A 25948-nucleotide genomic window follows, 5' to 3' on the forward strand; every position below is an offset into this window, starting at 1 on the left:
AGCACAATAGTGCAATAACACATGAAAACCTAATCTTCTATTTTTAAAAGATGTAGGTTGATGAGCTTTAGGTAATCATTTATGTATCGTCTTACCTCAGAAATGATAAGTCATCGTCTGAAACGTTTTCTTCAATTCCACTAATAATATATCTATATTGATCACCTTCACTTGGAAGGTCTCTGAGCTGTGTTACTAACAAGCTGCCGTCTGAACTGTAAGCGTTGCTGCTCTGCTGCTTGATGTGCCACAGAATGATCGAGGAAGGCAGCAAACGGGGCAAGGCCATGGTGGAGAAGAGACAGCTCTTCATGGAAATGAGTGAGTGGAGTCGCCTGAGAGAAAATCTCTTTTCACTATTCATACTCGTGTGATTCTTTGACTGGCTCGAAAGTTGCGCAGGAGATGCGTGGTCCCTCACACGTACAGCATCCTTCCTCCCACACAAAGCCAGCGATTGTGTTTGAATGTACTTCCTGTAAGCCTGATTGTGTTTTGGAAAGACCTTCATTTGAGATGATTAAACTGGACAGACGTAGCGTTCATTTGAGAGCCTTTTCTTCTTTCTTTTTTTTGCAGGAGCTCAAAACTTCGATGTAATCAGACTGTCGACTTACAGGACCGCCTGCAAACTCCGGTTTGTGCAGAAGAGATGCAACCGTAAGAGCATAACTATGTTCCTCTCACTTCACCGTGACACAAAAGAGAAGCAGACAGTCTGATCCTGGTCTGTCTGCCCCCCCCCCCCCCTCTCACAGTTCATCTGGTGGATGTCTGGAACATGATCGAAGCCTTTCGTGACAACGGGCTCAACACGTTGGACCACAACGCTGAGATCAACGTGTCACGGCTGGAGACCATCCTGTCTTCCATCTACTACCAGCTCAACAAGCGGCTGCCCACCACCCACCAGATCAACGTGGAGCAGTCCATCGGGCTGCTGCTCAACTTCATGGTGGCCACCTACGACAGGTACGGGGGCCCGGTGCAGAAAAGCTGCATTTTGTTTTTCCCAATCATCTCGCTACCCCTCAGACAAATATTGCGACCCCTTGTCACACCTTTGCTCAGGTCATTACACGTAGTTATTTAGCCTCTAAGGCCTCACCTGGTCTGGTATGACCAGTAATGTACAGTCATCTCTTCCTGTGGCCGCAGTGGCTGCTGTTCAGAAACATTACAACGTCTCACTTCACTTTTTACATGAAAAACTGAAACATCTGCAACCAAACTGATGCCATTTGACCCTATGTGCTGGTCAATCCACATACAGACAATTAACGTAAATGAGTCTGTAAAACTATTCGATGACTAATTACAATAATGACCTGGCTGCTCTCTAGTCTGCTGAAGAAATGTCCTGTTGACAGTCAGCGGATCCGTGGTTAAAAAAGCAACATGGTGTCCTTTAAGACACTAAAAAGAAAGTCTACATTTGTTTGATTAGTTGTACATTATATATAGATTAAACTGTAGTATCATTATTCAAATTAAGCAGTCAATAAGCTTTTCAACTAATTAACTAAAGCGTTTAAAAAAAATCTGTGGTTCTAGCTTCTGCAGTGTGAAGATGTGCTGCTCTGCTGTTGTCTTAAAGTATCGAACATTAAATGTATTTGGGTTTTGGACATCTTAAGACTTTCACCTTAAACTCAGTCGTGATGGGCATTTTCTTTCTGATGTTTTGTAAACTGATTAATCAGCAGAGCTACTCTGAATAAAATAACTGTCACACAACAATCTCAGTTAGTACCAAATGACGTAGTTCTTTCTTTGCAGGAATCTTTGGAAATTACAGATATAAAGCATTAACATTTTATTTCCCAATACAAATGTCTAAATGCTGATTTAAAGCCCTCTCAACACTGCCAAGAAATTGAATTCTGGTGAAAAGAAATCCATGTGTAGGTGTATAAAGCTAAACAAGCTCCCAGAAAGAAGTACACGGCACATGCCTTTAGTGTTCTCAGTGGTAGCTCTGGTCCTGACTTCATACTATCCATCCAAACAGGTTTCAGGCCTCAGAAATCGTGTTGGAACAAATGCACGTCTGCCTTCTCTACAGCACAGGAGACAGAAATGTGCGCTGTCCCAATCAGCTGAAGTACTCCTGATGTTTTACTGTATTTCCCTCCTCGTAACATCTGCGCCCTGGAGCTCAGAGGCTGACTATTGACTGTGAAGCTCTCTCTCATTATTGTACTCTGCGTGCTCAAACTGATTGGCTGCTCGCCTCGTCCGCTCATCGACCCCCTTCAGTTGGTTCACTTTTATCTGAAAGGCCACTCTGGTCCCCGCTCCGTCATTATTCGTGCCGCCGTATCTCTGGGAAGCTTTGTGGAAATGACTGTCTGCGATCACAGGAACCAAGTTTCTCTGTCTTGTCCCCTTGAGGTCCGAACTGAATTAGGCAGAGGAGCTTTCATGTACTCCGTTACCTCCGCTCAGAAGACCAGAGCTGAATGAATCCAGAAATGAAAGAGCTGGTCTCAAGTTGAAGAGATTTTAAGGGGTCTTGAGGCGGCCTGACCTGGATATACCGTGTTAATCTGTGATTTAAGGCTTAGTTCATGAATTTTGACATTTTGCACACTACTGGATGCAACATCAAAACATGCAATCATGACAAATTGAGTTTGGCATGTGCACTGTTGTATAATACGTTCATCTTGGTGACATTTCTCTCTTTTGGTTTTCATCTTCACACCTCAGCAGAAGTCTCGGGTCAAAGGATCATTGCAACGTGTAGTATTTCTGTGCAAATATTACATTATAATACTCTATAATAAATCACCTCTGGCCAAATCAAACACAAGACCATAACAATGCTACACTGTTGTTGCTGCTGCTGGTGATCTTGTGCACTACTGTTTTGTTTATTTTTTCCTACTTAGTTAATTTAATACGATTCTACTTAGTGTATACACTGTGCATTTTTATTACTTATCTTCTTAAATCTAATAGGTCCTGCTCGGTTATTTTATTACATTGTATATATTGTGTATTTTACACACTTAATATTTTTATTCTATTGTGTAACCCTGTTTGCTGCTGCCACAGACAAATTTCCCCTTGGGGATGAATAAAGTACTATTCTATTCTATTCTATTCTTATCTTTTATTAAAGCGATTCAACTGTATGTAACTCTATAATTTGATCATTGTATTAAGTGACAGTTGTGGGATAATATTATAACATAAGATAATACAAGCAACCAAAATCTACTGGTCACACCAGACCAAATAAGGCTGTGGTGGCAAAACCAGTCAGTGTGTTGACATGAGCAAAGGTGTGATTTACTGCTTGTGAATTCAACATGTCACCGTTCTTTGTACTTGCAGTGAAAGCCACGGGAAGCTGACGGTTTTCTCAATGAAAGCCATGCTGTCAACAATGTGTGGAGGGAAGATTGTGGACAAACTACGCTGTAAGTGCATTTCTAAGCCCGTTACATGCACCACGTCAGAAGATATGTATGTGAATGGATCTTCTGAAATCTGATGTCATGGCTACCTTCCTTGTAGTTGCTCAGATCAAGCACACGGGGGCAGCGTTGTAACGCGTGTGCAGATTTAATTGGCTTTAACTGTGCATATTGCTGAGTGTACAGACTGTGTGTACAGATATGTGTCTAAAGCCTATTTTCTCTCTCAGATATTTTCTCGCAGATCTCCGACTCAAGCGGAGTCATGATGTTTGCAAAGTTTGATCAGTTTCTCCGCGAGGTGCTGAAACTGCCCACAGCCGTGTTCGAGGGCCCTTCTTTCGGCTACACGGAGCATTCGGTGCGGACGTGCTTCCCTCAGCAGGTACGAGGAGGACGTCGGAACGCTCGACCCCCCCTCTCCTCTCCTTCTCCCTCCTCTTCTAACTCCGTCATCGTCCACGCGTCTCGTTTAACACGTGCTTGTGTGTGTTTGCATCTAGAAGAAGATTATGCTGAACACGTTTCTGGATGTGTTGATGGCCGACCCTCCCCCTCAATGCCTCGTATGGCTGCCGCTCATGCACCGACTTGCCAATGTTGAAAACGGTGAGACCTTGAGCTGTTCATACTCACACTCAACCTCCATATTGGATTTTCCACATTTGATAAAACTGCCAACAACTCATAGACATGTGAAACCAGACAAGGGCCCCGACTAGGTCTTGTTTTTTCAGTGGTGGAAAGTAACTAAGTACATTTATTCAAGTACTGTACTACTGTACAATGTTGATGTACTAGAGTATTCCTATTTCATGCTACTTTATACTTCTACTCCACTACATTTCAGAGTGAAATATTGTACCGTTTACTTGACTATATTTATATATTTCACTGAGGTTGCTTTACAGATTAAGTAACATTTGATTAACTTATAAAATATTTATGCAACAATATATAAAGTACGTCAAAGGTGGTTCATCTCCACCAGCTGTTACATTAAAATGCTTTCGTGTTAAATCAAGTACTTTTACTTTAATGCTTTATTACATTTAGCTGTTAATACTTTTACTTTGGCGGGTTCTTAAATGAAGGACTTTTACTTGTATCAGTATTTTTACAGAGTGCTATTGCTCAGTTACATAAGTAAAATACACGAGTACTTCTTCCACCACTGCTGTTTTATACAAGTATACAAACCTAATAGCTAAGAAACTACTGGTCTCAGCTTTCCTAAACCTTGTACGTCAGACTAAAAGGTCGTGAAGTCTTAAAAGTGACCGTATGCAAAGGTTTTGGTTTGTAAGATTATAGAAAACAAGCACAGACACATAGAGCAATAAAATAAATAATTAGAGGAATGTAGAATAAATAAAACTGTAAAAGAGCAGCTCTCTGTAAGATGTTTCTGTCGTTGTTTTTCACCGGCCCAGTCTTCCATCCGGTGGAATGTTCATATTGCCGGAGCGAGAGCATGATGGGTTTCCGGTACCGGTGCCAGCAGTGTCACGGCTACCAGCTCTGCCAGAGCTGCTTCTGGCGCGGCCATGCCAACGGTCCCCATAGCAACCAGCACCAGATGAAGGAGCACTCGTCCTGGGTGAGTGAAAAAATCCCAAATCGCTGTCGACGTGACATCGTGCCTTTTTCAAAAGTCAATATCTCTCTCTCTCTGTGTGTGTGTGCGTGTGTGTGTGTGTGTGTGTGTGTGTGTGTGTGTGTGTGTGTGTGTGTGTGTGTGTGTGTGAGCGTCTGCAATGATTTTTACAACGTGGCAGACTGTCCTGTCAGATTAATCCAAGAGGGATTTTATGAGCTTTTTATTTTGGAAAATTAAGTTGTATTGACTTTTGTGACAAACTGGTGTAAATGATGTGTGTGAAACACATGTGTGACGTGCTGAAAACCATGAAAACCATTTGTATTCAACTTGGCGCTCAATAAAAATGGAAGTTCCTGAAAAGATGATTAAACTCAAAGTTGTCTTTGCACAGTATTTTTAACCAATTCACAACAAACTCATACAACTGTCTTCAGATACAAGCACTTAACTGAAAATGCACAAACTACTGCTGATCCACACTTAACACACTGTTGACCCAGTTATGTAAATGACTTCTGAAGCGGCTTAAAACGGTCTCTACTATACCAACACAATGATACAACACACAAGGCAGAGCTCAACTACCAACCTTTAGTCAGTAGTTGCCGCGCTGCCAATACCTGACAGACACCCGTGTTTGTTCTGCCCTCCTCACAGAAGTCTCCGGCCAAAAAGCTGAGCCACGCAATCAGTAAATCTCTCGGCTGCGTCCCCATCGGAGAGCCGCCGCATCCTGTGTTCCCCGAGCAGGCGGAGAGACCACAGGAACTCACCCATACTGTGTAAGTACCATTCCAAAAGCATTTGTTACCACTGGTTGAGTCATTAATGAGGGAAACCCGACCGATTTGTTGATTAATCGCACAACAAGGCCCCAGTGTGCTCGCGATCTACAGTCTCCTCTTGTCATGTAACTGCCTCCGTCTTTTATTCCCCGTCACTACATGAGTGATAAGAGTGCCATCTCGCTAAGATGTCAGGACCGGGATTATTTGCTAACGTGGGATTGGTGATATACTACGCGGGTTCAGCCACGGCTGCCGTTAACCGCTCGGGCTCCCTCTTCAGTCTGTTGGCAATGAATCGGGGCCGGTGGTATAAATCTCACACTTCCAGGCTTAGAGGCTCCTGGAAGTCATTATAGGAAATGCATTATGCTGCTGCTGCTGTCTTAAACCCCGCAGACTCATTTACATTTCAGTTGAAAAACTGAACGATTTCCATAATCAATTCCGCCACCGAGATGCATCCGCAGAAGTCCACACCGCTAAGGTCACTTCATAGTTTTCTCATCGTCTTTACGCCGAAAACTTTTGCCTCGCTTTTGTCCTCCACCAAAACAAAAAATCAAATCATGTTCCAGGTTTAAAAGGTGATTTCGTGACTTTTACTTTGATAGGATCACAGGAAATCTCTCAATTTACTTTCAACGTTTCTCATGGCACATTCCATAACAGAATCCTCATATTCATGTTCCAGTCACGACGTTAAACCTAAGCCGTCTGTGCATGGTTTCGCTTCTGGCGAGTGTCGGTGAGTAATTGATAGCGAACACATCCACGCGATTTCCTGTTTTACTGCGTCGTCTCATCCAGGCTCGGGGAGGATCTTTCTGCATTGTGCCCAAACGTACGCATTTAAGATGAAGCTATATTTGCATGATTTTACAATTCATCACAACGTGGAGGATCAGCTGTCGACCTGCATGTTTATCCGCACTGTGTCGGCTGAGTAGCATGAAATTACATCACACAAGTAGATTGATATTGATTCAAATCAAAATGTGTGGGTAAAACTAGTTGGGTAGAAATTCGAGGGACTTCATGTCGTTCTGTATTTCTTTCAGACTTTAATGGTCAAAGTGCATTCTCATGCTCTCTCAGATGGCATTTGAAGGATGGTGGCATTGTTTGTGTGTTTGTTCGCTGACTTTTAGGATGATGGATGCGCCTGTTGACCCCTGAGACATCCGGATGTCTCTCTGTCTTTATTTTATTGTCAAAGTCCCCGTCTTTGATGTAAAATGTCTATTTTTGGTTCCAGAAGCGTTTCTATTTGTGTGTGGTGATGAAGTAGCGCCTCTCATCAGCCATGAAAAGATGTTTCCTAAACCTGACAGCCATTCAAAATATGTATTCATCGGTGACTGGCATTCTCATCTTTGGCTCAGATTTAACGCTTCCATATTTAACTCTGCACGTCTTGGCACTGCAGAACAGATTTTATTGGAGAGTCTAAAAGACACTATTTTGTGCACACAATGATGAAAATATCCAGTTCATTGTTAGTTTGGAATACGGCACATGATTTGAGATTGAGCGTAAAGACTGTAAAGAAGAGGGAGGAACAGTGAACCTGTCAGCACCTCTAAAGCTCACTAATGAACATGTTATATCTGGTTTGTTTAATCCACAAAAAGAAATGTGGAGACTCCAGGAAGTCAGTGCAAATAACCCCGCAAGTTGCTCCTGTCTTTATGCTAAGCTAAGCTAACTGGCTGCTGGCTGTACCTTCATATCCGTCTGATATGAGCCGTGAATAGTCTCCAACTCTGAGCAAATGAGCGTAATTCACAAAAAGTTGAACTATTCCTTTAAATCCAACATGACAAGTGTAAACCTCACTTCTGCTCTCTCTGTAGCCACGAGCCGTAAAGAAAGAGCCGGCACTAATGGAATGATTCTCACTTGTTAATGGTCGATTTCAGGGGAATTACGGGCGAATACAGTAATCGTACGCCTACCGTTCCCGTGATGAAGCCCCTGCTGGCTACAGAGATCTCCCCTAAAACTGGATCCCTCAGATAATCAGTCTCAGGAAAACTGCAAAGCCTCCGATTCTCTTCTGGATTGTTGTCTGTGAAGAGGTGATATTTCTTGTTGTGAAGAAGGAGACACCCATGAGCATGGTCTCTCAGGTGTGTGTGTGTGTGTGTGTGTGTGTGTGTGTGAGGCGGATGAAGCCACTGTGAGTGAGTAATAATGGCAGAATCAGGCTAGAGCGTCAGGTTTGATCAAAACTCCCAAACTTAACGGACACGCGTCTCCAAGTTGTCCAAACCGCTCGCGTCCTCTACAGACAAAGTGAATCTATTCTGAAAGTGTTTTTAAAATATTTACTGGCGTCTGAAAGCAAAGACCAACAGCGAGCTGAGCTGCGAATCTTTCCCTCCGCTCAACACTTGTCAGAGAGATTCTTGCGGATTTGTGTTTTGGAGAGTTTGAGTTGCAGGCTTGGGATGCACCGTCTGTCTCAGGAACTTTAAATCTACCGTACGGCTTCTTACCTGCAGACTTAGCGCCGCTTCTGCCAAAAGACTTCAAACACCGAAATAGTCGAAAATAGGCATCTTACCGTACTTTGCATTGATGTGGAACACACACTTTAGCGTCAAAATCTCGGTGCCATGCTTAATATTTTGCAATTTTCAGCTCCCTATATAATCCCCAGAAATCCCTTTTTACATTTTTAAATCGCCTTCCTCTGTTTTTAACATCTTTCTTTATTCTCCTGGTCAAATTCCATCAGTGCCTTTTGAAATGGAGACAACGGGCATGAAATTCACTTTTCTGTGAGCGTGATCCATTGAGGTTTTTAATGGCAGAGGCATCGGGGGAAACAGGAGCACCTTTTGCCAGCGGGAGAGGATGCTTCATGTTTGCGTATTATTTTTAGCCGGCTGAGAGAAGTTGGCCGCCGTGCATCCGTTGTTTGTCAGAAATAAGCTGAATATGTGTGTATGAAGCCTCACCAGACTTCACTTCCTCCTGTACCCCTGCCAAGTGCAAGGAAAGGGTGGCCCGTTGTCATTCACTGCACGCAGGTAGCACGAGGCTTAGCGCATTGCAGACTCTGATCTTTTAGCGCCTAAATGTTGTGTTAACTCACTCCGGTTTGACCTCTGAGGCACCGGCTGAAACACTGGACTGTGTGTCTTTGATCAGCATTTCTTCAGCCGGTGAACCACGGGGGCTGTAGTGTAGACACACTGATGTGAATGAGTTAGGACGTCTGTTAGAATGAATCCAAATCTGAGAGGAAAATGAAATACTTTTACGTAAGAAGAAGAAGAAGAAGAAGCCCTATATTGGTGTGCTTGAAAAGGACTGCTGATTATTTATAGAGGGATAGCTGTGAGGAGCTTTGACTTATGTAACTCGCTGAAGGTAAGAGGAGGAAAGAGTCGAGATGTTTAAAATGCAATAATAGTATGCACTGCAGAGGTTTGTTTTCTCTGTTAGGGACGAGAGTAGAAGTTGCAATTGAGGTATTTTGAGCAAGTGGCATTTCCCTAATTTCCAGTGTGTATTCATGTGTTAGAGAGAGGCGAAAAAGACAGAGTCAGAGCAGAGAGAGAGAGAGAGAGAGAGAGACAGCGTGTGAGAGAGAGCGAGAGAGGGAGGAATCCACGTCGTCATGAAGTCACGTGACCGCCGAGTTTCCTTGGAGACAGCAGCAGTGTAGTACATTGAGACGCTCGCTTGCTCAGTTGAGGGCAGATCAGGCATCTGGAAACAGCTGCAGTCGGATGTATTTTGCCAGCCGGGCAGGTGCTCTCTCTCCTCACAGAGGTAAGTGTGATGCCCCGCGTCTCCTCTTCTGTCTGCACCCTCGGGGTGGATTATTGTAAAGATAATGAGCGTTAAATGAGAGGTAAACGTGCACACAGTCTAGTCTGTGAAGGAGACTAAAAGGCAGCATGTGCAGGTGTTGAGGACTGACAGTTTTTATATGATTGTTTGATTGCTGTTATAATATATAAATGAGTTCTGCAGGACCGTCCTTGGCTGAATCTGTCGGGCTAGTCCAGAGGGAAATGTGAATGTATGAACCAATAAATAATTACAATGTGTCTTTAAAAAGAACCCGCTTAACCCCCACGAGCATCCACATTAATGCAGGGAAATATGTACTTTGGCTTATGAACAGCTCACAAATTATTTGAATACAATTAATGACCCAGAAGTGATGCAGCTTCACTCGCTCTTATTTTTAGAAGCACAATAATACACAGAGAAGAAGAGCGCGTGTGCTGCTGAGGCACTTTGTGGCACCGTGGCAGACAGACGCTCTGTGTCTTGTGCCGATAACAGTATTCCGCACAACGGGGATATAAATAGTTCGATTTTGGCCCAAAAAAAAAACGCTGATTGGACAAATAAGCGTATCGGGACACCATGCCGTTCAGTGCTTTTGCCTTTTATGTGATAATGAGGTGCTTTAAATAAAACCGTCAGTTACAATAGACAACTGCAGAGAGCTACTACGTTGCAAGATCGAGGAGATGCTACTACAGAGACGTGGAAATGGAGGAGAGCTCTCTGTGGCGGGTGAAGTGTGAAGCGGAGAGCACCTGAGCGATATATTCTGATCGGTTAATGAGACTCCGTGGTCCGAAGGGTTTGGGCTCCGGTGAGCTCGCGGGGGGGGGCCACGGATGCAGCAGCCAGATGGACCCCATCGCTTTGTTTACTCTCACAAATTACCTCCCACAATGTCACCTTTCCTAGTTTTTCACAGACCTCCAGTTTAATTAGTTTCCTTGTCTCTCGCTCATGTTAATTCGGTTGAAGCTAATAGCCCTAAAAACAGTTAAATTCCCGGAAAAGTCAATTATTTCGTTAACTCAAGAACAACATTTTGTGCACCACACTACAGTACGGTTTATAATGATCCCCCTGCCACCACCTCTTACTCTCTTTTGTACAGTTGGATTAAATTGAAGTCAGGATTGCTGATTCATGATTACTAATAAAATGCAAATGCCCTCTACCCCATTCCCTGGTGACAAGCGCCACAGGCCTCTGCAGTGTAGCATTAAAGACCTCTAATCTTGTCTTTTAGTCAGCCGAAACCAGCGGCCAACAACATGAACGACACAATGCTCATGTCCTCTGGGACACCTACTCCTACCAAAAGGTAAGCACTCCCAGGCAATAAACGCACAATGTCTTTTTAAAGATATGGTTCTGATTATTCCACATCATTAGCTAATGCTTTCTCGAAAGATGACAAAGTGTCACGCTGAGTTACACGCCTGCAAAAAATCCCACAGAATTCCCTCAGAATGGGTGACAGGTTCCCTCTCATCGGTGGAAACGGCGAGAATAGCGCAGAGAATCAGACTACAGATGTTATTCGTTCCCTCACACTTGACACACATTTCTGCATCCGAGCAGCGTGCCCTTGTGAGAGTATTTTTGGAGAAAAATATTGTTACGCTGTCGTGAAGAATGTGTGAGCACTCCTACTTAAAGGGTTGATATGACAAACACATTATGATAGAATTGGAGCCTCATCGTGCAAGCGGATAGCAGGCGAGAGGCCCCGTGAAAGCAGCCTAATTGTCCTCTCATTTCAGCCCCTCTCAGTTAAAGGCCACCTCTGTTATTATTTACTCCCATTGGTAATGAGCCATTGTGGTAATGAATGATAATGGAGAGCACTTTGAGGCGGCTTCACTGGATCTGCACTCTGTCCGGTGCGGGGTGAATTTTCCCTTTGTGTACAGTATCTATCTCTCTCACATCTTTCCATCAGTTTGTGTTTGCAAGATGAGACTGCTCGGGGACTCAGGACTTCCCACGGCACATTAGAAGGGACGAGAGACGCCAGAGTCTGGAGTACAGAAAGAGAAGAGCGGTGTGCACATCAACCCTGTGTTAGATTTGGTGTTTGATTGAAATCCAGAAAATAGACTTTGGTAGAGAATTCAGAAAGAGCTTGAGTGAAGTCTGTGGCTGTTTTTTTTCCACGTCTGCTCTTCTGGGCCGGGATATCCTACAGTACTACCGAGGACCCAGGCAGCTGAGGGGCAGCATGCCCACTGCAAAAAATCTCCATCAGCGCAAGACTGAACCTCAAAATGTGAAAGTCAAAGGGGTGAGGTCATGCCGACACTCCCTTCTTGCTCTCTGTTACGTTAAAGGTGTAATTATCGAGCCTTGCTGGAAGATTTCTTATTTAGAACAACGCGATGCTAACAATCAATACTAGATTAAGTTTCCTGCAGAGATGAACGTTTTGTGCAGTGCGGTCTCGTCTCAGAGGGCTGACAGTATCACGATTAGAGCGGGTTTGAAGGAGGCTGACGAGACGGGGACGCCCGAGGCGGTAAATGATGCCTCGCACCCAGACCTGTGGAGGTCAGTGGAAGACGTCACGTGACGAGAGCGAGGCGACGCTCTCCTGAGGTTTGTTTCACCGTGGCAGAAATGAAGGAGCCTGATAACCTTTGTCTTGACATTTTGCTCCGTGAGTCAGAGCTGCTTTGGGAAGATGTCATGCACCGAGGATGCTGCTGCCTTGGGGGGGGCATAACAACTACAAAGCTGCCATATTTAGGGCAGAAATTGCGCATTAAGCCACCGTGACACTTCCAAAATAAGTTGTGTTGAGAGTCAGTGTGGATGCCGGTAGATAGGATGTTGAATGAGGCGGGAAGGAGCAGGCTTCACTTAAGGTTTGGTTGCAGAGAACAGAAGGCCGGTTCCTAGCAGCCTCTCGCTGTGTCATACTTGGTTTGTAAATATTAATCTATTATTATAATTACCCGGCACCGGTTCTGCCTGCTCTCACATGAAGGGCTGATGAGTCAAAGATGCAGCTGCTGAATAATGCAAAGCTCCTTGTGGCTCTGCCTCAGTTCAAGAGCCTCCAAACTGAAAAGCAGCACCGGTGCCGTCCTTCGTTCGTTGACCCTTTGAGAGGAAAACACAAAACACATCCGTGATTGTGTGCCGTCAGTGCAAAGTAGAAAGTGAATGCACTCTGTTTGAGAAATGGTGGGTGTTGTGCTTCCAGCCTCCATCACAGTCTGCTCTCTGATACTGTCTGCTCTGCTGACATGGCATCTGCTCCCTCCCACCTCGCTCTCTCTCTCTCAGAGACAATCGCTCACCACCACCAGCTCGTCCTCCAAGGGCGAACCGCAATTTATTACCTGTTAGTCCTGCAGAACCACGGCGGCGGAAGATAAAAATTAAAAAAGGAAAAAGAAAGAGCCGTGTCGAGCTTGATGAGTTTTGATTCAGAGTTAACGGAGAATTGGCTAAATGTGAGTCAGAGTGGAAACACAGTCATTACCCGTGTGACACATGCTCGACATAAAAGCCTCTTTTAAAACAACCTGTTTGTACCTCAAATGGATCACGCTGTGCTTTGCAATTACTCAATATTATCGGGTAGTGATTTTCAGTGGAGTTGTATTGTGATGAAAGTCAAATATTTTATTACTATTTTACAAATTTCCGCCATCAAAACGAATGACTCCAGGCTGATTTTAGTGAAAAGTTAACAAAATGAGTTTTGACTGCGATAATTCATAATTCCTGATTTGCATCAAACATTGATTTAATTACTTTAAATGTGATTTTACGTACATTTGGCAACACTTCCCTTTAAGTCGCCCTGTTTAGCATTAATACGCAGCAAGAATACTAATATAAATTGAATGCGTGGAGCTCATTCTAATCATTTTCATGCCGGAGAAAATCAGGAACAAGATGCATCGTCCCTCCAGATGTTCAACAGATGTGCATCTCTAGCCTCTAGAAGTCTTGACCTTCAGTTATATCACAAGCAGGCCAATCAGAACACAGTGTTTAAAAAGCATAATCGGTCACGTTTTACGACTGAAATAGGACCAGTGGTGTCTGAGATATTGTGTGCGAGTAAAAAAAAAGACTGAGAGAGAAAAATAAAAAGTGTCTCGGAAAGAAGCCAGTTGAGGAGGGCTTGAAGGCAGTCAATGCATCTTAATCCAAAACCTGGAAGAGACCATCAGGTGGTGCCAGCAAACTCCCTGATGGAGCAGCTTTGATACTGATGCCGCCCAAACATCCAGACATGCAGTCCAGCTCCAAAAGAGCTCGTTGGGTCCCAGCGTTTCCTGGGCCGACCCGACCCTGATATGCGTTAATGTCTTACTTTAACTATACAAAAAAACCTCAGGCTCTGTCTACGCTTTAGCCTGAGGATGCGAGTCAATTATTTACATAGTGTCCCATTTTGCAAGACATTTCCTGTCAGTCTAGTGCAAGACCGACTGAATGTTTTTTTAAATCAGGTGACACTATCCTGAAACAAGTCGAATGATCCGAAGAGTATTTTATGATATCATCACTGGGCCTTTGAAACAAAGCGCGTTAGACGCTGGAGCAGCTACAACGATCTCATCACACAGGCAGCTTTTATTTTTATCCGCTTTGAGAAAGATACGATTTTAATAGAAAAGTGGATGAAGAGGCTGGTTTGCAGTGTGTTTAAGGGCCTGGGTAGTCAAAGCTGCAGGCGCTCTGTGCTTGTTGATGCGGCGGCTTTGGAGCCAGATTGGGTTTAATGGTCTTAATCACCGGTCACTCTCCCGTCAGCGTGAGATGGAGCCCAGCTCCGTTCCTCTCCTTCACTCTTCATTGCGGACCGCCTGCCGAGAAGGGACAGCGTATGTCCCGTCATCTGTCCACACCATATGCCACGCCCATTTAAAGTCCCATGCCTCATTTGACATTTCCAGTCGGTGATGAAATGGCCAGAACGAGCATCGCAACTGCATTCTCTATTATCCATCTCAGTCCACTGCCATGACCAATTATGTGTCCATCAACACCAAGTGTCAAACATTAAGGTCACCTCAATTCTACACTTTGACTCGACAAACTTTCCCTCCTTCTTGCACAAGAGCTTTTCATAGTAGAGTCGGCGTTGCTGTGTATGTATGTGTGATGTATCTCTGTCTGTGACTTTGGGCAGTGTCTTGGAGAGTCCCAGTCGGCTGGATGAAGAGCACCGCCTCATCGCTCGCTACGCTGCCCGCCTGGCAGCCGAGGCGGGCAACTCCACAGTGAGTGTCTCGCAGTCCGGCCCACGGTGGGCTCCAGTCAACCCGCATCGCACGTCTAACGTTTCGACAAGTTATTCTAGGCGCTTCATTGAGGCGAGAGAACTTCCATGTTGAAACTGCAGCGTAAAGGCTACTCGCACTGTTCAAGTTAAACCACGTAATACTAGTTTCCCTGCAGTTTTTACTTGTTATGATTACTTTAAAAATGACTTGTTTTGGAGACACATTTTTGGTGATTATGGTGATTGGTAACCAACACAAACGCAATGTGTTTCCTGTGACTGCTTCACAATAAAAGCCACCGCGTGTTTCACCGGTTGATGGCTTTTAATGTGTGACGCCGGCAGCAGGAAATGTTCGGTTTGCTCTTGCAACTTAATATAACTCTGACATGGGTCAGTGAGGCTAATATCAATTAGATAAAATTGTTTTCCTGTGAATCCCTCACACCTATGTAGGCAATCTGAATCCAGTGCGAGAATGGCGGACTCCGCCACTACTAATAGAAACTAGAAACAAGAAATATTCATGACTATATAAGCACCATCAAGGAATTCTTTGATAAAAAATAGAAGCATGCGTTCATAAACATTTCAGGAGAGAAGTTAACTACGACTCCCAAGGAACAGTTTTCTGAGGCAGTAACTGTTCATGTAGGGTTACTTTGGGTTACTTTGGGTTTATACTCTGCATGCCTTTATGTAGAGGGGTAAAGGAACGCTGTGGTGAGATGAAATGACTCCCTGTTCATGCAGAAACATTACACGCCTCCAGCAGAGCGCCATTACTGCTCACCGTGGTCAGAAGGTAGCGTTTGGTTGTTAATGCCATTCTGTGCTCATTCTGTTTTTCAGCAGCAATGTCCTCCAACAGATCTGGGTTTCAACTTTGATGCCAATAAGCAACAGAGACAGCTGATTGCAGAGCTGGAGAACAAAAACAGGTAAGATGTAGTATTCTCACACCAGTTATTTATTAGAAGCTAATCAGTGCTATTTTACTGATGGGTTGGCTGGTTTGCAGTGGCGTAAAGTAACTAAGTATTATTATAAGTTAAATAAACTACTAAATTAAGTACTGTAAAATATAGTTTCGAGGTACTTTGCTTTACTTAAGTATTATTATGGCACTTTAATATTCCATTATATTCTTGGGAAGACGTATTGTACTTTTTTACTCAACTAAATTTATCTGACAACTAGATTTTATATGCAAAGCATGTGATAAGTTTATGAAAATGATGCACTGTTACAAATTTAAACAACTCAGCACTATATAGAATAGTTAAAGGAATAGATTGTCATTCTGGGGGATACGTTTTCTTGCCGAGAGTTAGAGATGATAGACACCACGTCCAGTAAATATGAAGTTGGTTAGCTTCACTCAGTGTAAAGACTAGAATCAGGGAAACGGCTAACCTGGCTCTGTCCAAAGGGAACGACATCTGCCTACCGGCACCCCCGAAGCTCTTTAATCTAAACGTTAAATCTCGATTGATTCACCAGAAACAAAAATCAAAGTGTTAAAACACAGAGTTGTGGTTTCATGTGCCAGATTATGTTTTGGCAGCAAATTCCCAACTGTGAAAAAAAAGATGCATAATTCTCGAAATGTTGGATTATACTACATCACTACGAAAGCAGTCATCCTGCACGAGCAGTACTTTTAATGTTACTGTAAGTACATGTTTTGCAGATAATTCTATTACGTAAGAAAAATGTAGAATGCAGGAATTTTACTTGATTGGATTACCACTTCAATTTAAAGGACTAGCGTGTCGGATTTAGGGGGATCTATTGACAGAAATAGAATATAATATTCATTATTATATTTTCAGTAGTGTATAAACACCTGAAACTAAGAATCTTTGTGTTTTCAATAGCTTAATATTCAGTTAAAATCTGAACCCTAGCCGCTAGATGGAGCCTAAACTCTGGTCCTCTAAGTAAAGAATCTTTGGCTGTTTACTTAACTGGTTGATTAACTCATTCAGGGAGATCCTCCAGGAGATCCAGCGGCTGCGTTTGGAGCACGAGAAGGCCTCCCAGCCGACCCCAGAAAAAGCTCAGCAAAACCCCACGCTGCTTACTGAACTGCGGCTCCTCAGGTATTATCCCTGCTGACACCACCGCCCCTCTGACTAGAGCATCTTCCTCCCAACAACAGGGAGAGAGATAGCCATATATCAAAACAATTGATATATGGTTGCATTTGTCATGCTGGCAGGACGCCGAGACCCTTGGGTTCAGTTCTTGGAAGAGACTCACCCTGAGAGGACGCGTCAACGGCACTTAATGACTCCTTGTTTGTCCGGCCTGGCCTCAATAATGAATCAGCAGTCAGGTCAATAGCCATGGCAGCGATTTCAATGCAACATTGATCTAATGTTTTATAGCATACTTCAATGCTGGGTAATCGCAGTTATAGCAGAGAGGAATTTGAAGTGTACTTGCTCACTCTTTGGCATGTTAGAGGATTGTTGGATGTACAGGAATCTAATCATACGTTGTTTTAGAACATAGTAATGAAGCTATTGGTTTATATCACTGGAGGATACATCTATTCCACTTATTATTTCTCCCAGTTTAACGCAAACATTTGCCAGCTCACTGAGCTTGTTTGTGATCCAGGTTTATAGCGGGACATTATCTCACACGTCACACTGGCTGGACGGCTGTGACGTTACCTTTATGCGGCCCCCGGCATACAGAACAGAGCAGAGGTGTTCACAGTCTGCAGATGTTTGTTTTTGGAGGTCGACTAAAAAACAGACAGATTTTTGCAAAATGCAGTTACTCACTGTGAACACCAGAGGGCGATAATAGGCCAGAATCCTCCACAGAAATGGCCAGATATTTACAGAGGTGTCCAACATAAGTTACCTGGGAGAGGTCAGCTGCACCACCGTAAATAAGACCTTTGTTGGTCACAAATATCTATGTTGACCAGCTACAGTAGATGCATCTTGCCATTGTAAATATGTGTGTGGGGGGGGAAAAGCTCCTTTTTATGCTCCAATATCGTAGCCTTTCTAAGTAAAAGAAAAATCACAGTGGGGGACAAACTTGGTGGGCCAGATTTAATAGTAAATTAAACACATTGAGGCCTTTATAAAATGGGCATGTGCGCCAATATGCCAATTAAGGTATTTGCAACTGTGGCATAGTAACAATAGTGAAATATAGTGCAGTGGCATGATGCAAATGGCATATGACTGCAGTGTCTGTGTCTGACCCTCGACTTATTGGACCCTAAGGTAAATCTGAATCCCCTCTCACACATCTCTACAGGAAATACGTGCATTTGTGAAATATTTTAGAGACACTGTTCACAAGAAAAGGAAAGGGATTTCGCCAAACAATTAAGCTGTAATGCTTCGTTTAAGATCCAAGTAGAACTTCCTCCCTCGTGTTTTAATGTCCCTAAAAACTCCGTCCTTCTGCCGCAGACACAGGAAGGACGAGCTGGAGAGGCGCATGTCGGCCCTGCAGGAGAGCAGACGGGAGCTGATGGTGCAGCTGGAGGGACTCATGAGGCTGCTGAAGGTGAGACGATCACCTGTTTCTAGAAGGCTGCTGATATCCTAGGATGGTGCATAAACACTAAGCCACTGGCCTTCATTAAAATAGCATTTTAAAAGGTTTTGTCTCTGCTAATCAAGTTGACATGATTCGGTTTTAAAGCTTTGGTGGCGTGTTTGATTAAATGAGATGTTGACATGTTTGATTCTTTAAAAACCAAAGACAATGCGTCGTATGGTGCATGCAGAAAACCCTTTCTTCTTCTTCTTCTTCTTCTTCTGCCGCTGCTTTAATTCTGTTGCTCTCACTCTTCTTGCTCTCTCTGACTGCTTACCTGTGCTGGCTGATAGGATGAGGAGCAGAAGCAGGCTGTAAGTTGCCTTTAATTCAGTTTGCAAGGCTACAATACCTGGCTCTAGTCTCAGCACTTAGTTTAATGCTACTGTACTCCTCCGTCACACAGATGTGATTGAAGGAAGTTTTTATAAGAGGTTTTAGGAAGGAAGATAATAGGATTCCACTATCTAACTGGGTTACAGTGATCTAGTCCTCTTATCCAGGCTAATCCACCAGCACCATTGTGGAGCAAAACTACAGACTGCAACACAGTCTTTAAAATGTTTTCTCAAGTCCTTAGTCCAAACAAGGTGAGAGAACTGTGTGTGTTTTTTAAGCCCAAATATCAGGGACCTGTTCCTTTCATCTGCACTAACAACCTCCCTTCTAATGTGACTGCAGTCTGGCCGGCCATCTGCTGCTTGGCTCCGAGCCATCGACCTGGGGCTGCACCAGTCCCAGAGAAACACAGTGATCCTTTCTCTGAGACATACAGCTCTCATCTCAGCACAGGCCCAGTCGCTCTCCCACACATTGTTCTCATTAACCCCTCACTGCAGTAGAGGTGCACTACAGACACACAGGGTATAGAGCCAGCCAGTGTAGGGATTCCCAGACGGTTTTCTTGCCTTTAAACCATTGTTTTTGTCTGTTCTCCCTTAAAGGATTAAGTTCTTTTGGTCACATCTGTGTCTGTGTTTTAATAAAAGTCACTTTTAGAAGCAAAAAGGTCATCTCTTCCCAAAGAGCTGCAATCTGTGACTGCAGTACGGCGTCTTCCATAGAAAAGCAGTCGTTCCAGAATTGGCTTTGTTGATTCAGAGATTAATCGGATTTATCTCGATCAGTAGCCCAGATCCACTAAAAGCTCGCAGATGGACGACAATCCAGTATGTCATGAAAATAACCAAACATGCCATGTTATTGGCCAACAACGCACCAGCAGAAAGATGCCTCGGGACATTTGTTAGCTCGTCTTTTTGCACCTCGAAAACATTTTAAAAAACGTGTACATCTCATTCCTTTGGTGATAAATATATAGTTGCTGATGCAAATCAACTCAAAACATGTTTCAACAACAACTTATTGTGAGACCTTTTAAAAGGTCATGTTGTTCTTGTGTATTATGGGATGAATAACCTTGGGAATAAAGGAATAGTTGGACATTTTGGGAAATTTATTTCTTGCAGAGAGAGACCAGACTGTACCGTAAATGTGACGCTATGCCGGTTAGCATAGCTTAGCGTAAAGACTGGAAACAGGGGGAAACAGCTAGCCTGGCTTCGTCCAAAGGTAACAAAATCTGCACACCACCTCTAAAGCTCACTAGTTTTCACGTTACATCTCTTTCTTAAAATCGGTAAAAAACAAAAGTGTAAAAAACAAAAACTGTGGTTCCGTATCGACACAAAGGTGCAAAATCAATCTTCTGATGTAACGTTCGACATGAAAGCAAATGAGCATTTTCCCCAAAATGTCAACCGATTGCATACAGTACAGCACATACCTAATTCTAAAATGTTTAGCTGATGATACTGTAACTATCATGGGTGTTTTTATGTTGCAGTCCCAGTCTGGATGCTCCCCTCATTCCTCCCCAAGTCACGGGGCGGGCTGCTCCATGCCCATGCCCATACGCTCCACCTCGGCCGGGTCCACCCCAACCCACACACCGCAGGACTGCCTGGCAGGGGTGGGAGGGGACGTGCTCGATGCCTTCGCTCAGGGTGAGTGTGCACCAACACCCGAAACAAAGGGCGTACATTAAAAAGCACAACCTATAACATAGTTATTATGATATGCAGAAAAAAATGATATTTTGCAGACCTATTTACACTCTCACATGATTATACTGCAAGAGTAGAAACTGCATGTTGATGTTTTGATTTGAAAATGTTTCTTTTTTTTCTAGGTGTACCTAGAAATCTTCGGAATGATCTATTAGTTGCTGCTGACTCAATCACAAACACCATGTCGTCACTGGTGAAAGAGCTCCACTCAGGTTAGTCCGTACCATCTATTCCCGACCACCGGGCCTCAGAGTGGCATCGCACATGTTTACAGCCCAGTTTGTGTTTTCTACTTTTTTGTCATGTGGTTCTTTTTCTCATTTATTTGGGAAGGTGTTCCTCAGAAATCTTTTAACGTTCAGAAGTAGGTTTCAGTTTCATGTTTTGAGTCCGTTTCATCATCTGGATTATGAATCCACCGAGGATATTTTACTCCGCGTGTTTGTCTTTTTCACACCTTCTCCTGATATGTTTCCCTCTATGTCTGAGTTTTTACATAGTGACCAAAAACATTGTCACTGAAATCTCAGGTTTTGTTTTCACAGTTGATGAAGTGGGAGTGGAAGAGGAGACCAACATGAGGAACGGTGGGGACAGAGGTAAGTCTCTCAGAGACAGTTGTATTATAAAGTCATACTAAAGTATACCACTCAAAAACAAAATTATTTGTGTTCATCATAAAAATAAGCCAAAACATAAACAGTATTTCCTTCCATTTTTTCAGCTGAAGCAGAATGAAAAACAAAAAGTAGGATTTATAATTAATTTATATTATAGTATGCATATATAACGTGGTATAGTAGTTGAGAATCACTGTGGTGGTAATCATTTTATTAAAATCAGAAGTTACTTATCCTGTTATTATATGAAAATAGTTTTCTACTGATGATGGGTTAATTATCGAGAAATCAAGCGGTTATTTTCCCTCGTTAACAGAATATATATCTTGTTTTAAAAGAAAATTAAAAAACATTTTAAAGTGTTTAAAAAAATAAAAAATAAAAAAACTGTTTTGTCGAGATAACGAGATAATTAACCCGCCATCTCGAGAAAACAACCGGTTAATGTATCTTGGGAAACAACAGCTAGTTTTGTCAAGATAATTAACCCACTGACATTGTGAGATTAGGGGATAATTAACCTATGATCTCAAGATAATTAAACTAATGCAACCCCGACCGTTGTTGGCTTCCGTATATAATAATTTTATAGGAACAAGTTGCCAGACGTACATTTATTCTCTGCAACTGGATAACAAGTAGTTGGTGCTAATTATGACAGCACTCGTTGGATTGGAAGAGTTGGCTGCACCTTTATCCACCAATAAAATACTTACAACCCTCCATCCAACGTAGCACCATGGCACAGTGCCACACAGTCACTTATACTTTCTTTTTACAAATTAATTCAGACTTTGCAGCCTGTCAGCAGCTCTAAATATGCTCTTCTGTGTGTGTGTGTGTGTGTGTGTGTGTGTGTGTGTGTGTGTGTCCAGGCACATTGAGAGTACAGAAGCACTGAGGACAAGCTGACACCATTCCACCCTGTAAGGACATTCAGTCATCAACTGGAGAGAACAACAACAACAACAACCCCCGGCATTAGCACGTAGAGTAATGCATGCTGTAATCTAACAGGATTTCACTATGTGAAAAAAAAAAAAAAAAAACGTCTCTTCACACCTTGCAGGTAGCAAGATGTGTGTAACTAGCGAGTGTGTGTGTTGTCCTGTAAACAAAATCTGTAATTAATTAATGAGTTCCCTCATGACTGCTAAGGAATGGCTTGCTGTGCTTTCTCCCCCAACTGTTCCATTGCAGCAGATCATTATGTATGTAGAATACTGTAAACACATGACCACGGAAACGCCCCCGAAATCAAGCTGACAACATGTTCCCTGTTAGTGACTTTGTATGACTGGCGCTAGTATTTTCCTTTTGTTTTATTTATTTATTTTTGAATCATTTTTGCATGAAGTTGCACTCGTGGATTTTTAGGGACTGCACCATGCTATGCCAGCTCTCTGTGGGCTCATGATGACAGCTGGAGTGTCAGAATGTGTCTCGTCTCAGAGTTCCCGCCGAGTGTGTTTACGTTCACATTCATATTCTGAAGTTTTTTTAAAAGTAGAATTCTGGATATGCTCCAGTTTCAGTTAATAATAGTTTTGACATTTTGGGTAAAACACATATTCGCCTACTTGCTGAGAGTAAGACGAGATCGATACCATTCTCATATTTATGTTACGCTGGACCCTGAAAATGGTTAGCTTAGCTTGGCATAAAGACTGGAGACAGCTAGCCTGGCTCAGTCGTAACGTAAAAGTGACTTCTTTGAGCCTTGCCGTCACCGTTGTCAGATAACCAGCTGAGACGACAGGAAGTCACAGCGCTCGGCTTGTTTGCTGCCGAACAGAGACTTAAATGATAACTGTATGCTAAATATGAACCACCAGCAGCCATATAGCTTAGCTTAGCACAAGGACTGGAAACATGAGAAACACTTAGCTTTGCTGTCTAAAGGTGGAAAAATACACCTACCAGCTCTTCTAAAGCTCACTAATAACATTTTATATCTTAGTTTATTGAGAGAGACAGTTGTGTTTCCATGCTAATATTATTTTTATGAATATGTGCAGGAATATCTGTTATTATAGTCGGAAGACGCACATAAACAAAGTATCCCTGATCAGACGGTAAACAAGAATGATAGCTGGCATCCAGAATACTGCGTGCATGTAGACACACACACACACACACACACACACACACACACACACACACACACACTGAGTCACATACTGTGCTGCTGCTACTGCGCTCTCAGTGAGCCACCCTTACAAATACGAGGGCTGTGCGATTAAGCGAAACCAAGGGGCTACTACAAACACAGAAATGAGCCTCATCGTTTCCTTCCCCCGTGAAAACTTAACTGAACACACCCGACTAGCTGGCGGCCTCCGTATTCAATTGTCTCAAGTGTAGGGAAGCACCTCAGGATGTCTAAATAGTGATGAACTATGCGTTGAGTTGTAGTTGTGAGTTACAAAATGAACACTTGTACAGTATGTGGGGATGTGAGGTCATAGTGAGCAAGTAGGAAATGCTTTGATAGCTTTATTTAGTTAATAAAGGAATATTGAAAATGATTATGTGCAATGAAGGTATAGGTGCTCAGGGACTGCAGAGCTACTCTAGGGGCAATATGGTGGTAATGGCTTCAGACCGAGAGGTTAAAGGTCAATGACGATTCAAAATGGAGGGGTTTTATTCCAAAACAGATACAACTTGTGATACCTAGTCGTGAGATTTAGCTGAAACTTCCTGAAGTAGTACATTTCACTCTCATATCACCAGTCAATTTGTCTCATTTTTGGAATGAAACACTTTCATGAATAGAGGAAAACAACAGCAAGTGACTAAACGCTGGGTACAGAATGTGGAGTATTGGAAGGAGAGAGGTTTTTCTGAAGTGCTATTTTGGTGAAGCATGTTGTTGGATATAGTTTGTCTGTGTATGTGTGAATTTGTGTCTTTCACGGAAAAGCCAAGCGTGCAGTCCGTCACAGAGGTAGCCGTCAACCAGAGAGGATGTTCATCTTAAATCAGGTCTACGTTACCTTTTACATTTCTGTCTTCTGGAGCAATGTTTGGTTTTTAGTCAATGCAATGTGATGAAGGTCTGGGAGCAGTTTTATACTCATATGTTCAGCTCTCAAAGGAAGTAAAATCGGACTGAATCGAACTGAAAAGCATGATGTCTTTGTTTTGAGATCTGTACAGTAAGCCGATCCTACAATACAAGCTGAGTTTACGGTTTCAACAACCTGTTACACTGCGTCAAGAAAAAGAACAAAAAGAGGCTCCTCTTCTGTCGACATTTTAAATGTGATGTTTTTATTCAGTTCTCCGGTCTGCTCTTTGTTATTATTGTTTAGTATTAGTGGAGTACAAGTCAATGTAATGAGAATCACATGCACACTCGCGCTTGCATAGTCGCCCGAATATAAATGAACACGACGAAGGTGTAAAAGTTGAAGTACTGTCATATTAAACTTCTGCTGTCAACATGTTCAGCTCATTCAGCGGAAAAGGGTCCAGATCTAAACTTAAAGAGTCACTGTCTTCCCCGTCATTCTAGCCAAGCATCTGAACTCTAAAGTTTGTTTCCATTCTTTCAGTTTGTGCCTGTAGCTGTTCTGTAACGTGCTGTACAAAGTAACCATTCAGCAAATAAGATGATCCATCAGCCTTTATGTCCGTGGCTTTGTAGAAGTTATTTATTTATTTAATGTGTTCTGGGGGAAAACTCATGCTCAGCCTTTACATTTGTGCCAAACTGTTTGCAGACATTGTGTGTCACACAGCAGGTATATATCAAAGTATATCTGCATTAGTCTGTTGTTGTTGCCCATAGTTTATTCACAGAATGCCTGGAGACGTTAATGGTTTAAAAAACATTTAAGTGTTATTAAAGACAGACACATTCCAAATTTACTGATCGACTCACTGATGTCATTATAGCCAATGTGGAGGCAATACTGTACACACCCTGTGAGAACAGCCCGGGGTAACACCAATAAAACACAGCCGGTCATACCGAGGTGCACACTTTGTGATCCTTCGATTGTTTGCAGAGAGAGACGGTGTGCAAAAAGGACGACCTCGTCGTCAAACGCTCCCCTGATGTTATTTATCTGCGTATGTGTTCTGTACGGTTACGCTTCTGGTACACATTTGTTTCTCATGTTGATTTTACAAAACACTTTATGTCACAAAGCCACTGTCTTTTGTAAATAAATCAAATGTGAGATATATTAAAAAGATTTAAAATATGGCTTTGACTGGTCGTGTCGTGATTGTTGGTGTGGTTTTGATTCTCCATCACTAAAGGTCCCTCTCACCAAACAGACCTCATTTATCAGTGTTGGAAAACAACAAAGTATCATTTTGAGGTTCTTTTACTTTATATTAGCCTTTTCTTAACTTGCACTTTTTACCTATTACATGACGGCTGGAATTACTAGTTACTTAAGGAATTTAATTTTTCTGCAAATCAAGTGATCATTTCGTAAAAAAGAAGAGATTGTCACATACTAAACTACAGAATAGTATATATATATATATATATATAACATATACAAATAAATTGTGTTGCGTTTTTATCCATTAAATTCGTATATAAGGTAGCAACATTCTGCTGCACAATAAATACTTTTAACAGCGTAAGAATATGTTGCTGATCATTTGTCTCTACTTTTACTTGTAAAAAGAGTACTTCTACATTGTTGCATTGATACTTTTACTTAAATAACTGAGTACTTCTTCCACCACCGAGGTATTGTTGGTTCCCCTGTCACCCTTTTTGTGGTCATTGTCTGGCCAGATTTGTAGAAATAAACGTTTGCCCTGGTCAGTCGGTGAGCTTGTCTG

General features: G+C 42.7%; 1 protein-coding gene across 4 annotated transcripts; it reads left to right on the forward strand.

The window, feature by feature from the left end:
• The first annotated feature begins 254 nt into the window (after nucleotides 1-254).
• Nucleotides 255-22037, forward strand: dtnbb (dystrobrevin, beta b). Of its 4 annotated transcripts, XM_076107865.1 has the most exons (18): nucleotides 255-321; nucleotides 580-660; nucleotides 759-972; nucleotides 3343-3428; nucleotides 3656-3810; nucleotides 3929-4034; nucleotides 4859-5025; nucleotides 5686-5810; nucleotides 10873-10947; nucleotides 14779-14869; nucleotides 15724-15812; nucleotides 16863-16976; nucleotides 18318-18414; nucleotides 18741-18761; nucleotides 20294-20453; nucleotides 20639-20728; nucleotides 21062-21115; nucleotides 22012-22037. In XM_076107865.1, the coding sequence occupies exons 1-18, from the start codon at nucleotides 255-257 to the stop codon at nucleotides 22035-22037; spliced, it is 1818 nt and encodes a 605-aa protein (XP_075963980.1). The 4 variants fall into 4 exon arrangements, with proteins under 4 accessions (XP_075963980.1, XP_075963979.1, XP_075963981.1 ...); XM_076107864.1 differs by lacking the exon at nucleotides 22012-22037 and having other exon boundaries at nucleotides 15727-15812; nucleotides 21062-21265; XM_076107866.1 differs by lacking the exons at nucleotides 10873-10947; nucleotides 18741-18761; nucleotides 22012-22037 and having other exon boundaries at nucleotides 15727-15812; nucleotides 21062-21265.
• Nucleotides 22038-25948: the final 3911 nt, after the last annotated feature.

This window comes from Anarhichas minor, unplaced genomic scaffold (assembly GCF_050575085.1).
Source record: "Anarhichas minor isolate MPS153535 unplaced genomic scaffold, ASM5057508v1 ptg000040l, whole genome shotgun sequence".
Classification (NCBI taxonomy): Eukaryota; Metazoa; Chordata; class Actinopteri; order Perciformes; family Anarhichadidae; genus Anarhichas; species Anarhichas minor.